The sequence below is a fragment of the Apodemus sylvaticus genome, chromosome 9, assembly GCF_947179515.1.
Source record: "Apodemus sylvaticus chromosome 9, mApoSyl1.1, whole genome shotgun sequence".
NCBI classification, from domain to species: domain Eukaryota; kingdom Metazoa; phylum Chordata; class Mammalia; order Rodentia; family Muridae; genus Apodemus; species Apodemus sylvaticus.
Genome location: NC_067480.1, coordinates 26,330,719 through 26,347,689, shown reverse-complemented (window position 1 = coordinate 26,347,689; position 16,971 = coordinate 26,330,719). Strand labels below are relative to the sequence as shown.

General features: G+C 48.2%; 1 protein-coding gene across 1 annotated transcript; it reads left to right on the top strand.

Moving 5' to 3' along the window:
• Positions 1–2,218: 2,218 nt before the first annotated feature.
• On the top strand, positions 2,219–4,782 carry Neu2 (neuraminidase 2). The gene is made up of 2 exons (XM_052193639.1): positions 2,219–2,425; positions 3,844–4,782. Exons 1-2 carry the CDS (start codon positions 2,225–2,227, stop codon positions 4,780–4,782), a joined length of 1,140 nt encoding a protein of 379 aa, XP_052049599.1. The 5' UTR covers positions 2,219–2,224.
• Positions 4,783–16,971: the final 12,189 nt, after the last annotated feature.

Genomic DNA, 16,971 nt, shown 5'->3' with positions numbered 1-16,971 from the left:
GAACAGATATTATTAGAAGCATTTGATACATCAAAATACAAAAATCATCTAATGCTAGTGGCAAATATCCAAGAACAAGCTAATGAATTTTTATGATCAGTTACTATTTAACAACTAGTTCCTGTTTTTCTGTAAATCTTCAAAGCATAAATTTAAACTTTTAATTCTCTCTATTTAAGGTTTTCTTAAATAATATACCAAAACCTACTTCCGATGACACACATGCAGCCATATAAGAGTTTATTGTTGGGAAAGTTTATGTTTGTCAATACTATCTTACACATGACTTATAAAGTAAAGTGTTGGCTTTCCCAGAGATGAGGTCATGGTTAGTGACTCCATCTCAAAGGATGGTTTCGAACCTATTATTATTATTTAGATCTTAGCCTAGGCTACCAGGAACATCTCGTAAATTAGAAAAGGAATGGAAAACATAAAACAGATGATAAGTTGCCAAGAGAACTGCGGCTCAATCATTTTTCTCTGGTTAAGAGTTCCACAACCACAACTGGTTCGAGGAAGCCTCCCCCTTTTGAGGTCTATCACCTCAGTCTGTGGAACTTGTTACACAGACCCTACCGGAGTTGAACTACTACTGAAGGCCAACTCATTGGACTGGAGAACGTCTTGGCATCAGGGACATCCTAAAATCAACATTTAAATCTGATTAGATGGCTACCGAAGAATTTTTGTTAAGGACCATCTGTTCGGCCCTTGATCAAGTTTCTAAGACACTAAAACAGCATCTTTCTCCTTATTTTTCTTATTCTAATTGTATTCAATTCTTTCCTATTAAAGCTTATGACAGTTATGACCATGGAGTGAGTGAGATTACAGTTTGCAGGCATAGACTTTGTTTTGTTTAGTCTTTCATTTTCTGCCTTTGAGACTATCTCAATGAGCCCAGGTTGGCTTCGGATTCCAAACATGCTTCCTGTCTCTCCTTCTCACGTGCTGAACTGCAGTCGTGAGTCAACACTTCAAGTCTCCATTTTAAAGCAAAGACTTATCTACACCCACTGAACACTTTTTTTTTCCTTAGCTGGCATCTGCCCTTCCAAATTTTATTCTGCTGCATTGTCCCAATAACGTGCATCAAATTTGAACAATAGGGTGGTAGGCTACACCTGTCAAAAACAGTTAAAAACACGTCTTAAATGATAATATATTACAAGGTAGGAAAATGTAGAAAAGACCCCGTCTCCTGCCTGCTTATTCCTTTCTTTTCATTTCTCCTCCCTAGAGGTTGAGGCATGGGGAAGGCTTCATAGGAAGTTGTGGCTCCCTTGGCAGGGTTTAATTGAGGTTTCTAAAGTCATTGCTCTTAGCAGGAGGGAAGGCAGCCAGTGAGAAAGGCAGTAGGGTGGGGAGTGGGGGGGGGTCTCTGGGATTCACTCTCAGAGTTGTCTCAACATACCCTGAGCCTCTTAATTCAAGCCAGAACATGGGGTCCATCTGTTCTTATGTTCTAGGTAGATAGGTCATCAAGTATAGCCTTTGTTGAGGATAACCTTGGCAACTGGTTCTCTTAGCCAAGGGTGATTATTCTGGCTTAAGAAGTTAACTCTGTCAACCACAATCGCCAAGTTATCCCCATGCCTTCCCTGTTCTTTTCTACAAATACTTCCATTGTTCATTTTCTTATACCTCTAAGGCTCCCCCCACCTCCAGCCCCATTAGTAGGCAGAGTCTGTCTCTCCAGATGCACAGCCCCCCCTCTACCTGCCTCAGGGTGGCACCCACACATTGAGGGCAGCTGGATTATCAGCCTCCGGCAGCTGAGGGAGCCGAGCCTGGGGATGGAGGCATTATCTTTCTCTTTGGAACAGCTTTCTCAGGCTCTGGAGTTATAAAAAGGCTCCCACATGTCATTCCTTAGCAGTCGGCCAGCTGCAGAGAGCTCCTCAGCAAGCTCTTCCACTTCTACTCTACTCAGGGTTAGCAGCTGAAGATTCTCACAAATCTGTTGTGACAGGAATGGTTATGGCAGGAGTCTAATACAAAATACACTTTTCGATTCTTGGCTAGAGCATTGCTACAGTGCAATTGGCAAATTGGGTCTTGGGATATGGGAAAGGGCACAGAACCTTTTCTCGGGCAGGCCACCCAGACAGGACTTGCTTTGCCAGTCAGATGAATGCTACCTGTTCTGGATGACTCTGGCCCTTGGCACAGGTATGGCAGCAGATAATGTGTGTTCTCTTCCTGCCCAGATCTCAGGCCCATGGCGACCTGCCCTGTCCTGCAGAAGGAGACACTGTTCCGCACAGGGGTCTACGCTTACAGAATCCCCGCTCTGCTCTACCTGAAGAAGCAGAAGACCCTGCTAGCCTTTGCAGAAAAGCGAGCCAGCAAGACAGATGAGCATGCAGAGCTGATTGTCCTTCGAAGAGGAAGCTACAATGGAGCCACCAACCATGTCAAGGTAAGGCAGGACCCAGCTGCAGTGGCATCCTCTTGGGATGACTCGACACACACCCATGTGGTCCTGTGTGTGGTGAAACCAGGCATAAATCTCATAGAACTCAGGGGCAAGGCCAATCCTTGATAACTAAGATGTAGGTAGGATCTAGGGAACCCAGGAGAGAGCTAGACATCCATCCAGAGACAGAGTGACCAATGGCTCCTGTACCCAACCCAGATCTCACGCGGGTTCACCATGAGCACCATGTTGTTGGATGAACATCTGCTTCATCTTGTGACTGGTTGAGTCCCCCACATCCACTCCCCCCCATCCTTGGAAGCCCAAGGGGGAGCATTTTACTGTCATTTAACAGGCCATTAATTACTTTTGAGGGTAACTAATATGGGGGTCTTAGGACCAGATGATTATCTATGTTCTCAAAACATTTCTCTTACTACAATTGCATCACAGTTATTCAAAGTAGGGTATCAAAATTCCTTTTGCCTGGCGCATAATTATAGCACACTTTCATGGTACTTGAAGCAGGTAGACCTGAATTCAAGGCCTGGGTCCACTCCTTATCCAAGGGATGATCTTAGGTGACTTGGCTAACCTATTTAGGCCTCTCATTTTCAAAATATGAAATGGGGCTAAGGATGCATCTTCAGCATTGGAGGATTAGGCAGCACAGTGGGTGTCATCGGACTTTTGGTGTAGCGTCTGTGCTTAGAGTCCTGCACTGGGGCAGCTAATGAGAACAGGGACAGCCAGTGTGGCATACATGACATAGCAGTGGCAGCGGGGAAACTCAGTGTGAATCTCCAGTATCTCTGAGTTCGTTAGTACAGTATCGTAAGTAGGTGATGCAGGTCGACCCTCATTTTCATATATATATCACATTTACTTGCTTGTTTGTCTGTGTGTGCATGCATCTGAGTGGCACAGTTCTTTCGTTCCATCCTGCTGGCCCCAGAGACTGAACTCACGTCAGCACCCTTATTTGCTGAGCCGTCTGCTGGCTCCTAAGTTACTTTTGTGTCTTGGGGGGGCCTGTCTGGTACATCATGGATGCTCTGCAAATATCTTAGTGGGAATCGGAGTAATAGAGCCTCGCAGGAGAGAAGTGGGGAGGGAGATGTGGAGGGGGAGATAGAGAAAGGGAGAGGACCCTGGCTCCTGCTGCTCTCAGGGGCAGGTATTTGATGGGTAAAGTTGTCCCTTCATGGCCTTTGACACCAGAAGAGGGTATCAGATCTCATTATGGATGTTTGTGAGCCACCATGTGGTTGCTGGGATTTAAACTCAGGACCTTCAGGAGAGCAGTCGGTGCGTCCATCCCTAAGATACACCTGCCCTGTGGACCCTCAGTGTAGCCTCCTGTCATTGTCACCAGCAATCTCAAGCTTGTGTTTCCCCTTTTCCCCTCTCCTCACATCCAGTGGCAACCTGAGGAAGTTGTGACGCAAGCCCAGCTGGAGGGCCACCGCTCCATGAATCCATGTCCCTTGTATGACAAGCAAACAAAGACCCTCTTCCTTTTCTTCATCGCTGTCCCTGGGCGTGTGTCAGAAGATCATCAACTTAAAACAAGGGTTAATGTCACACGGCTATGTCATGTCAGAAGCACTGACCACGGGAGGACCTGGGGCCCCATCCAGGACATCACAGAGACCACCATTGGCAGCACCCACCAGGAATGGGCCACATTTGCTGTGGGTCCCGGGCACTGTCTACAGCTGCGGAACCCAGCAGGGAGCCTGCTGGTACCTGCTTATGCCTACCGGAAACTGCACCCTGCCCAGAGACCTACCCCATTTGCCTTCTGTCTCATTAGCATTGACCATGGACACACGTGGGGACTGGGCAACTTTGTGTCTGAGAACTCCCTGGAGTGTCAGGTGGCTGAGGTTGGCACTGGAGCTCAGAGGGTGGTGTATCTCAATGCTAGAAGCTTCCTGGGAGCCAGGGTCCAGGCACAAAGTCCTAACGATGGCCTGGATTTCCAAAACAACCAGGTAGTGAGTAAGCTTGTAGAGCCCCCCCACGGGTGTCATGGAAGTGTGGTTGCCTTCCACAACCCCACCTCTAGGCCAGATGTCTTAGGCACATGGCTGCTTTATACCCACCCTACGGACCCCCAGAATAGGACCAACCTGGGTGTGTACCTCAACCAGATGCCACTAGATCCCACAGCCTGGTCAGAGCCCACCCTGCTGGCCATGGGCAGCTGTGCCTACTCGGATTTACAGAACATGGGGCATGGCCCTGATGGCTCCCCACAGTTTGGGTGTCTGTATGAATCAGATAACTATGAAGAGATCATTTTCCTCATGTTCACCCTGAAGCAAGCTTTCCCTGCTGTATTTGATGCCCAGTAATTTCATTGCATGTGGCTCAAAGGGCTTTCTTGTGCTTCAAAACGCCCGTCTCTCCTCCCTTCCAGCATCCTCTGGACTCTTGAGGGTCTCAAGGGTCCCTTCCTTGGCAGGATGCAGAGAGTTTGGTCTTTTGATTCTTCACGAGCTTTGTGGTTTCAGCCTTCAAAGTGGGTTCTCTTTTCAGCCCAGAAATCAAAGAAGCCTGACTCTCCTCAGCCTCTTGGCAGGGGAGATAGGGACAGGATATATAGAGGCTGCCATTCTGCATGTCAGTTGTCACTATGTTAGCTTTACCTGCCTGTTTCCCCCATGCCTAGTTTTTGGATGAGTACTAATAAATTATCCAACCCAGCCCATTTCTTCCTGGAAAAATGTTCAGAGTCTCTGGGGAAAGGATGAGCAAAACATATGAGTTAGCCAAGATGTCTATGTGTGTGTGTGTGTGTGTGTGCGCGCGCGCGCGTCCATCCCTTTGCCAATGCTTTCGAGTAGACAGCACCAGAACACTTTGTTGAACCAGGTAAGTAATTGTATTATACTCCAAGGAATGTTCTAACAAATTAGAGCAGTCCAGCTTGGGGGTGGGAAACAACACTTCCTCAAAACTCAAGCCTGCAGGCCATGTTCTCTGGGTGCCTCTAGACCATGGTCCCTTCCTGCCTCCTCCTTCCACATTCTGGTGGCGTCCAGTGACTGCTGCCATTCCTCCCAGCTCATGGCTTCAACACTACCCTCTCTGGACCCTGTCCTCACATGGCTGCCTCCTCCCCTGTGTTCTCCCCCCCCCCCGCCCCCTCACTCAAGGAAAATGCTGGTGGGTGTAGAGTCCACCAGATGATCGGCTCCTCCGGTTTCCAACATCCTCCATCACATCGCAGAGATTCTTTTCCTACATCAAGTTGTAGACACAGAGGCTGGGTGTTAGTTGTATCTTGGAGGCCCTAACTCCACTCACTGTAGGCATGGTTTTTCCATGCAGGTGATGTGGCTGAAGGTAGGATGGTGGTTCTGATGAATCAGTGACTCTGGAAGAAGCTGGGGTAGGCAGGGATGAGGCTGTTGGATGTTTATGGGAGTTGTAAGGCTGCTTTGGGGTACCCAGGGCTGCGGCGACAGGAGAGCCATGTGGCGGTGAAGGAAGGGGTTAGGGATGCTAGGTTAGTGTGGTTCCTATTCCAAATGGCAGAGGAATTCCCAGGCTGTCTCAAGGGCCCACCGATTGAGGAGTCTGACATCTCTGTGATCCCCTGGGACTGTTAGAGGCCACTGTCCCTTTGTGTTCAGCTCCTCCTCGTGTCCTATGGAAGGCTTGCTCCTGCTCTTACCAGACCCTCTTTCACCACCACAGTGGTACTAGGCACAGATTCCTGTAACTGAGTGACATCTTTGGGCAAGTGTGGAAGTCAGAGTGGGTGTTTTGTTGGAGGAGGGAAGTAGAGCCACCTATTATGTCGACTCTTCTTATGAGGATTTAATCCAGCCAGTTAGAAGGAAAGTTGAGTTCCTCCATTTGCGGGAGTCCCATCTGGTGTCTTGAAAAGCATTCAGAGTAGCTGGGTTAGGTCCTAGGTTGAGCACAAGATAGAAGGCTAAGAATGCAGCCAGGATGACCCTGGAGATGATGAAGGAAGATGACCCCATAGTATACTGTCCAAACCCAGATACCCCGAGAGCGCAAGGGGTCCTAACAGCTATTCTGCCAGTCAATAAATACTACCCAGGACTATCTTCTGAGAGCTGGGAGAGTCAGGCAAGCCACACATCTGTTGAGCTGAAAGGCGTTCCCTATGTACTGCTTGCCTGTTAGAGCTCCCTGGGGAGCTTTGCAACAGTTGTGGAATTGGTTAAGACAGGAAATGAAAAGATTGACAGTTGTATTTTAGTGAGGTGTATCTTAGCTAAGTCAGATTCTGCCTTCTCACCTGAATGTTTTAATCATTCTAAAGTCACACACATGTAGCCACATGTGCATACATGTGTATACATACATATGCACATATAGCTATGCATTTACACAGATGCACATGTATACACATGCATGCACATGTGTGCACACAGAAACACACATGATGCATATATAGATATGTGTGCATGCTCATGCATACAGGTACACAGATGCACACACACAGACATAGGTATACAAATATACAAGCATACAAGCCTGCACAAACATGCACAATGAATCACACACATACAGTTACACACGCAAATACAATACCTGTACACATGCAGATATGTGTGCATACTCGCACAATCACAAAGAGTTTCTGTTCCTGGATTCTCCTTGCACAGAGACCAGCTTCTCATGCTAGTTTATGTCATGAAAGGCCATGCCTTCTAAACAGATCTTCTGCCCAGACACTTGCACCAGGTCCCTTCCTGGTGGAGACCTACCTCTGCACTGGAAACATTGAGGTGTCGGGCAAGAAAGAACCTGAAGTCAAGAAGTCACCATGAAAAGCATAGAAGAAGAATCAATTGCAACATCTCCTGGGTGGTTGCCTTGAAGCTGCCCAGCCTGGCCCAGTGAGGAAAGATACAGGGTGGTCCTCTCAACACAGCAATGCTATTAAGACCATCTGCCTCCCCCCCATGTGAGCAGTACCAACGCCATCAACATGGCACCTACTGTGCCTCTGCAAGCTAAAGCTGTAGCAGCAGGACAAGAAAGGCTAGCTCTTTAGAGAGGGACATGACCTTGAGGCCCACTGTGTCCATCCGACTTGCCCCTTTGGCAGGTGGGTGAGGGGTACGGTGGCTTCAATGAGAATGTCCCCAGAGGCTCATATATCTGCATGCCATGCCTCCAGTTGGTAAACTTCTTGGAAGGATTAGGAGGTGTGGCCTTGTTGGAGGAGATGTGCCTTGGTCACGGTATCTCTCCACTGAGCTCTGTCCCAGCCCTTCCCTCATCTCCCCACCTCTGGAAGGGGAGCTAGCAGCTGCTGCAGTCAGTCCCGCCCCCCCCCATCTGCAGAAACCCCAGCCCAGATGCCCGGACCCAAGAGTATGAGGCGCTGAGGTGCAGACTCACTGACAGCCTAAGAAGGCGGCCACACTCTCAGAGCCAAGCAGACCCGGAAGCATTCTGCCTTCTTGTCTCATCTCACCGGCAACAGTGAGGAGGTGGGGGAAGGATCCAGTATTCAAATGTGCTGCTCAAAGGAGAGGTGAGAATGCTGACTGTACTTTTGGCAAGGTGCTGCTTCTCCAAAATTATATATATAGATATATATCTTATACCGCAATAGGTTCTAAATGTTTGGAGACTTAAAAGAACTAGGTAAAAAAATATTCAACTGACCACATTTTCTTTGGGTCTTTAACCTAATAGCTTTGCCCCTTTCTCTCAAACTAGAGCACATATTAAAACTGAACTAGAATCCTGCTTTGCTTTCTCTTATTGCTTGACGTCCAGAACATGTCCTCCTTGCAGCTCTTCTGCAGAAAGTAATAAGCCGACAGACACAGCAAGGATCACTTGACTGCTGCCCTCTTTTCTGCTAGATGCTGTGGCCACTCCTCCTTCTCGCTATAAATAACGCTGGAGGAGACATCTTTGGGGACACACCTTGTTCTTTATCGGGGACTGTTGCTGTAAATCACCAACTCCTCCAAAAGGTGCTATTGAGTCACGATAAACCCCTAAAAGCTCTTGAAATGCTTTCCCAAGGAGAGACACAGCTCCTGATTTAGAGCCGCATTGTCATGTAACTGGCGGCTTACTAAACCTTCAAATACCCACATTTCTAGACATATTGCCTCCTATCATTCATTCACTGTTGAAGTCATAAATCACAGTTCTTATTTTCTTCCTGGTGAGGGATAATCTAGGTAAAATATCCAAAGTTGACAAACAGAGAGTTCCACACTCACAGAGTCCTAAACACTCTGGTATTAATAACCCAGCCTGATGTTATTCATCTGGCCTGGGTGGGAACAGTTGCCTGGGAAGCTGGGTAACTTATTAAGTCACACAAGTCCTAGCCTAGCCTGAGTCAGGCCCCTTCAGCCTCTCCCAACTCTACCCTAGACCAGAAGCACAAGGATCTCAATCACCAGCCATTACCTCATCTGGAAGGTTGTGGGTGGAGTGGTCAGGGCCTGTGCCCAAGCTCTGGGTCACAGGCCCTGGTAGCTGTTGCCACCTGTCCCATGTTCCTTCCTAACAAGAAGCACTTCCCTCTCTTCTAGATCTTTTGGGGATGTTCTGAATGTGGTTTTAACTGGATTCTCATATACTGGCATCTCAGGCCATCTACTCCTTGAATCCAGTCAGATACATATTGCAGACTTAACATGTTTTGCACTGTACTGAAGGAAGAGTCTAGTGAGAACTGCCATGTGCCAGCCTTCAGGTCCCTGGTGGTCCAGAATCTGATCTTCCCAACAACCTGCTACCAGTGGCCACTGTCATTACCCCACTTTACCAAGGAAGAGACTAAGGCAGAGGAGGGCAAAGCCTCTTTCTCATGACCTCAAAGGCTGATGAGAGGAGGCTAGGTCAGGTTCCTGAGTATGTCTTTTTCTAACCTGGCCATAAAGGAACAGGACAAGGGCCTGAGGAAGGTTAGCCCTTAGGTAAGTGTACTGGCTGGTTTCGTGTGTCAACTTGATACCGGCTGGAGCTATCACAGAGAAAGGAGTTTCAGTTGGGGAATTGCCTCCATGAGATCCAGCGTGGGGCATTTTCTCAATTAGTGATCAAGTGGGGAGGGCCCCTTGTGGGTGGTGCCACCTTTGGGCTGGTATTCTTGGGTTCTATAAGAAAGCAGGCTGAGCAAGCCAGGGGAAGCAAGCCAGTAAGAAACATCCCTCCATGGCCTCTCCATCAGCTCCTGCTTCCTGACCTGCTTGAGTTCCAGTCCTGACTTCCTTTTGTGATGAACAGCAATGCAGAACTGTAAGCTGAATAAACCCTTTCCTCCCCAACTTGCTTCTTGGTCATGATGCTTGTGCAGGAATAGAAACCCTGACTAAGACAGGAAGTATTATGGTACATAACATGAAGGCCCCAAGAAATCCCAGCATGCTCTAGGATGTGCAGAGTTTGTTCCCTGATGTGTTTCTGGAAGCAGGCTCTCGAACAATAGCTGCCAAGTGCAGGAGTGAGGGTTTGAAAGGATAGAAAATAATACAGCCTAACTCTAATGACCCCAAGAAGTCAGAAGTTTAAAATGCTATCTCGCTTTGTTAGAAACTAGGTAAAAGGTCACATTCCAGAGCCGGTCTTTTGTTTAGAGCTAGCAGAAAGGCCTCGAATATGTGATCCTGGCCCCATAAGGTAACTGGAAATGGGCTAAGCTTATCTTGCTTCTGTAAATTGCTTACACCATTATCCCTATACAGGAGGAGTTCACGCAGCTATAGACATTCAAGAAAATAGGAAACTAATTGGTCCACTGAGCGTGGGCTCCGATAATTTAAACTGATTGGCCTAAAAACTATGGAGTGGTATAAATCAATTGGCTCGCATTTCACGGGCTCTCAATGCTAAGAAATGATTGGTTTGTGAGTCACGGGCTCTGTTGCAAACTTATAAAAGCTGTCGTGATTGGCTCACATTTCACGGGCTCTCCATGCTAAGAAATGATTGGTTTGTGATTCGAGGGCTTTGTCGTAAACTTATAAAAGCTGTCGCAATTCGACACTTGTAGTCCACAGTCCTCTAGCCCTGAGTGGTGTACAGCTGTGGAACCCAGAATTCTGGAATAAAGAAATCCTCATGTTATTGCATCAAGACCGTTTCTCGAGAGTGATTTGGGTGTCACCTTCTGGGGCGTGGGGTGCTGGGGCACCCTCGGTTTTGGGGGGTCTTACAGGTTCCAACATGGTCCTGGAATGGAGAGGGAGCTTGGGAGTGGGAGAGCAGGAGGCCAGGGCCTGGGAAGGGGAGTGAGGCAAGGGCAAACTTGGTGTGATGAACAGGAAGCTGACCTTTCATCCCAGGACCGAGAGCAGCAGACGAGGATTCAATCTGGAAGGTTGGCATGTCAGAAAGACAGTCCTGGTGGGTGTGGGAGGAAATAGCGGTTGGGGAGATGGCCCAGGAAATGTCCTCTTCAGATAGCTTGGGGACAGTGATCCAAGGACAGATAGAGGCAGGACCTGAAGAAAGCGAATCCCAAGACATCATAAAGCTCATTGGATGTGGGTGGCGGGAAGAGGTGGGATAGAGGATGTCACCCTCGTGCTTGGATGAAGCCAGCTTGGTGGCAATCTGGATAAGGTGGTGGTGGGGAAGGGCGGGGGAGAACAGCTTTTCTAATGAGGATGGGAGATTTCGCATGAGTTGAGTGTAAAGTGCCTCTGGGATTATCCACAAAGGCAGGCAGGAGGGAAGGTGTGTGGGTGGAGCTTAGAATGAGGTCTGGTTAGGAACACGAATTTACAGGCTCCAGACAGAGAAGGTATCCCCTGGGGAGTGTGGACTAGACAAAAGAAAAGGCAGAAGCTGGGGAAATTCTCAAGTACCCCAAAGTATGGAGAAGACCCTGGTCACAGAGGAAAGAAGGGCTGAGGGAGCTTAGAGGGTTTATGGAGAGAAGAAGCTTTTGGGGTCCCTGGCTAGGCTGTGACAGAGTGTATTAGAGGAGAACTATGAGGTGGGCGGAGAAGTTTTTGGTCGGACCATAGGAGATGGAAAGGCAGGTCCCGTTAGGAAGCGATTACTCTGTAACAGCCACCCAGTGAGGACAACTAGACCCCAAGTGTTGTCAGCTAAGCTAAGAAATGGGTTGATGGTGAGGCAAGAAGCTATGCCGTTGACCCTGGGGGGAAGCCCAGGCTCTCCCCTGCAGGTATTTATTGAGCTGGTCTGGCTGGAAGCCTTTCATATTTATAGCTAAAGCTGAGAACCTGTGGCAGGGAGGGGTTTTAAGGATAGGAAGTGTCTTAAGCTTGTTCATAAGATGAAGGGGATGAGTGGGTGGGAATGAGAAGAGAAAAGCCAGGACCATGAGAGATTTGGGCGCCAGTCCCAACTTGGTAGTGAGGGGACCTTGGAGAAAGGGAGCATGCGGAATGAAGGCAGACACGGATGCAGAGGAGGGTGGCCTGGAAGACCGGCTCTGCTTTGTGCACAGTGAGGTAAAGAATTTAAAAGTCTCATGACTCTGGAAGTGAGCTAAGTAGAGGAGCATGAAGACAGGAGATAGGGAAGGGAGGGATTTGGTGCTCAGCAGAGGTCTAGGGGTCCCTGGCTGCCACATTGTTTGGATACATAACATGGGTTATTCTAGGGCTGGGCTGCCTGCTTGGATGTTTCTCTGGAGTGGCCTGTAGTCAGTTCAGAGAGTCTGGCTGGAATATTTCAGGACAGAGATGGGAGAATGGGGCTGGGAGGACATCCGGGATCTGGAACACGAGTTGGGTTGTGGATATTAAGTGTGAGGGAGATGGGGTGTGTAGAAGTAAAGAACTGGGCGGGAGGTGAGGGTGGAGCCGAGACTGGGGCTAACAGAGATTGAGGACTGGCCAGAGGACTGGAGCAGGATTTGGAGGCCGTGTCCCACAGTTATAGCTACCATGGACAGAACACGCTGAAGATTCAAGACTCAGGCATAAGGAGTCCGGTCCCTGGAAGGAAAGGAAATAACAAAGAGAGACAGAAGTGGTGTCCTAAGTCATTGAAGTCACAGGATATAATAGTCGGAGCTGTGGGGGCTTTGGGAGCTTGCAGACAGGAGAGGATTCTGGGAGACTAAAGCCTTTGAGCTAAGGAATCTCGGAGTCTTGCAGTAAAGTCCCAATTATCTGATTCAAGGCTTAAGGCACCCAGTCCTGTTGCGAGATGCGAGCTGTCAGATGTGAGCTGGGAGCTCCGGTCTGCTGCTAATGTGCAGGCTGGTTATTTAATCTCTCTGGTTCTCTCTTTCTCAGGCATGAAGATGGAGGTTATGTCTGCCTTGAAGAGTATCTTATGTGGCCTGAAGGAGGTAACTCAGACACTAGAGGCAATCTATTGCTACAGTCCAGGTATTGTTAAGGGGTGAATTGGGGTGACTCCCACAGTGACTGTCTGTGAAGACATCACTTTTAAGTAGCAACTAAAGTCAAATGAATTTAGAAAGGTGTTAGGTTCAAAGGAAAGAATGGAAGGTAGCCTGTCATCTGCCTGTCAGGAAGACAGTCCTCACCAGAAGCAGCCATGTCAACGCCTTGCCTGTGGGTGTCCACAGTCTAGAATGACAAGTATTAAATACCTGATGTTGAAGTCACCATCCATGATATTTTGATGTGGGGCCTGAGCTATGACAAGTGCCCACAACATGCCAGTGTGGTGGAGAGGGGAGGAGAGGAGCCAGTAGTGGGGCAAGCGCTCTAGAGGCGTGGGTTATTGTACAGGCTCTGGGGGTGGGGCAAAGAAGACAGAAAGCATTTGGCAGGTGTCAGAAAAAGCTTATGGTCTGGGGTGAGGCAGTAGCAGATCCCACCAGAGTGGAGAGCCATTTCAGAAACATTTTTTTGAGAAGTTCGCTTTTGCTAGTCAACTAACCAGGGTGTAACCCCGGAAACTCAAAGTCGGCTGAGGGTAGGGCGGGTGGCATGGGAGATAGACCGGCTGAGGAGAAGATTCTGGAACCCGCAGTGAAGGTTTTGGCAGATCAGTGAAGATAGCTGCTGGCTGAGGAAGCGAAGAGGAAGAGGTAAAAAGCCTGAAGCTTGAAGCAGCTGACACATAATCACCACCGAAAGCGGGTAGCTAGCTGTTGGCAGAAAAGCCGTTTAGGAAGTGCAGCCTCGGGCCCTGCCAAGGGAGGCTGTCGTGATTCACGCTTGGGAAGTGCTGGAGACCAGAACACAGGTTGGAGGAGGTCCAGGTTGGCACAGTGCAGTAAGTAACCTGGCGACTGTGGTGGGCTGGCCCTCTGGTCTGGGGCTTGACTCCAGAGTAGTCCAGGGGTGGGAGAAAAAAGCCCTAGGAATCTGCCACCAGACTGAGCGTCTTCAGAGCAATTTCCTGGGATGGTTATGTCAAATCTGTTTCTGGTCCCTTTCATTTAATACTATTTAATTACACTTCTGCCCTGTCCCTAAGAGTCCTGACACCGGCTCAAGTCTCTGTTGTGGATACCGTACTTTCTTACTCAGTTCTTCCTACCCAGTTGATCCCACCCAGATCTTGTCACTGCCTGTTTTTCTGTCACCTTCGGGGAGCTGTTCACAGCCAGGTTTCCCGTGTTTTTTTTTTTTTTTTTTTTTTTTAACATGCCATGGAGGACAGTTGTAGACAATATGAGTTCTTCTTCGTCCTCTTGGGAAATAGAGTCTGTCCCTGTTGCTGGCTTTATTTGAAAAGTGACCAGCTGATCTTGATTGACAACTGAATGCTGTTCAGGCTTGGGGAGGCCAGAGGTCAAGGCGCCCCCTGGTGGTGGAAACTGCAAGGCTCGGGCCCTAACCTAAGGTTTTAGAAGCTGAGGGTATGTACTTGTGAGATGCAGTCCTCTTTCAAAGCAGGGTTGTTAACCAGAGGCGATTCTCAGTGATGCTGGCTACCCCCTGGAGCCCACCCTAACTGTGCTGACCAAGGCAGTGCCCTCCAAGCACTGATTATCTGAGTCACACAGGATATCTATCTTATCCTGAACAACCTGCCCCCGTGCAAGTGGAACTGAGAAGGGAGATGATAGGCCAACAGAGCACAGCGCCCTGACTGAGGCAACTTAGAGGGCGTGTGGGAGCTAGGGGGAGCAGAGAGAAGACTGGATGGAGAGACCGATGAGTAAGGGGAGTGGATAGACAGGAAAGAGCGAAGGGGGGGGGATGGGAAGAGAGCCTTCCCAGCTCACAACCAGGGCTGCCGTCCTCCTCATGAGTATCCTTCATCTTTGACTTGGAAGAAGTCAATGCAGTCCTATGACGCAAGTGAAGTTCCTTGGACCCAGAAGGCGTGGCCTGCTGCTGTGTCAGTTGTGTAATATACCCCGATGCCCTGAGGGTCACATGGACAGAATAATGCGAGATTGAATCAGGCATGGGAGAAAATGACATCATCAAGATGCTGGTTCACTATACTACGGTAAAACCTTTTTAAAAGTAGGAGGGACAACACAAAATATTGGTTAAAAGTACAGTGCGGTTAAAAACCGAAGCCAGTAACATAGCTGTTTATTATCATTACAAAATACTTTTATCATTGTAAAATTTTTGTTCCATACCTGCAATACCAGCACTTAGGATGCTGGCTGAGGCAGAAGGATCTCATGCTTGAGGCCAGCCTGGGTTATATAGAAAGACTAAAGCCAAATAAATAAATATGTTGTTCTGTAACTGGCTGTATTGGCCGAGTTATACAACCTGCTGTGCAGTGGGTTTGATGCCACCAGCCTTGCCCCAGACAAATGAATGAAACACCAGCCTATGCTGCCAGAGTGCCCATGACATCACCAGAAATAAGAAGTTTTAAAGCACTATTATCATGTTAGGAGACCCCTGACAGGGTGTCATTGGTGACAGTGCCACATACATGCAGTCACACACCACATCAGGGTATTTCAGCAGTTGAAGAACTGTGAGGAGTTTTGCATCAGCTGCTTGTGGAGGAGACAGCATTTAGTAACTGTCAGATGTGGGTGAAGCTTCCCTGTTCTGGGACAGATGTGTGAAAGGACTTCCCATCGCTAAGAGGCCAGGTCAATGCAAAGTCTACAGGTTTTTACAGATAGTACAGATGACTTGCCTACAGGTAATATGGCAAGCTATAAATCAAATCCTCTAAGTTCTGGCCAGATGAGTGCCTCAGGGCCTTCCAGTATAGTAATAAGCACGCACTGCCAGCGTCCTACAGGAGCGGAAGGAGTCCCAAGTAACTTGGCAAGCCAGAGAGGTGGAAACGTCCTGGCAAGCACCACACCTTTCAGGAGGATGATGGTGGCAAGACCCTGACTCTGTTCTAGGCTTAAAGCCTCTATGACCACATCAAGAACCTTGCTCAGACTTGAGGGACGTCACCAAGGAATGTAATGAAAGCCATCTAGAAGCATTGAGAGCACCATCCACGACTTCAAAGGAATTTATCAACATGAAAGGTTTCAACACTCAGCAGGGCGGTGGACCCCTGCAGCAGGCAAAGGACAAGGCTGACCCTGAGGAAGTCCTGCAGGTGTTTCTGAGCAGACAACCAGGCTTCAGGCTATCCCTGCCCAGAATGCTGGCAAGGGGACAAGATATGGTGGCTGGTACCAGCAACACCGATGATCCTGGTCCTGTAGAGTCCTAAGCTAATGTGTTCATTTGTGCCTCATTTCTTTAAAAAACAAAAACAAACTTAAACAAAAACTACAAATTTCAAAATAAAGACATAAAGAGAGTGGTTTTGTGTTATCATACAACATATTTATTTTAAATTGTGTTATTACAAAATCGAAGAAGTTTTAAAATACATTTTAGACATGTTTTATAATGTTATAATAAAAGGTAAAAGTGTGCATTTTTGAGTGGAAGACAGGAAGAGCAAAGACTATTTTAAAATGGAGCTTCACTGGGTGTGGTGCCTCAAGCCAGGAATCCCAGCCCTCAGGAAGCTGAGGCTGGAGGATAGCCACAATTTTAAGGCCAGCCTGGGCTACTCAGAACAACCTTAATTTTCAAACAAACCAGTCGCCCTACCCCATTCCTAAGAAGGTAACATCTACTGTATATATTACTTAAATAATGGCTGGGAGCAGTCCTGTGCATCTGTAATCTCAGCCCTTGGGAGACTGGTGCAGGAGGATCATCATGAGTTCCAGGCCAGCCTGGGCACATTGTGAGTTCCAGGCCAGCTACACCTAACCTAGGGACCGTGTCTCAATTAAATAAACAAAAGAAAAGACAACATGATGGGACGTCACCCACCTCACCACATTAGAACAGAAAATGTCACATAGCTCTGCTCAGGGACATCACGGAGCTCCAGGCCTGAGCTGTATCTGTCTCCTTTCCTAAAACCTAGGGAATCCCCTCCCCCACCTCTTAATAGAACATGCAGCTGCACATGTGCACTACTTACGACACGCACACACCTAGATCTTCCTCCACGAGAGTCCTTGAAACTGTCACGTTCTAGAACTTTCTTCTGGACCCTCCAAACTGTCAGGACCTTTTCAAAGCTTGGATTCTTGCTTCGAATATCTGAGAAATAACACACATGCATTCATTCACCCATCTACCTGTGCCTATTCTCCCTTTGAGAGACACAGAAGG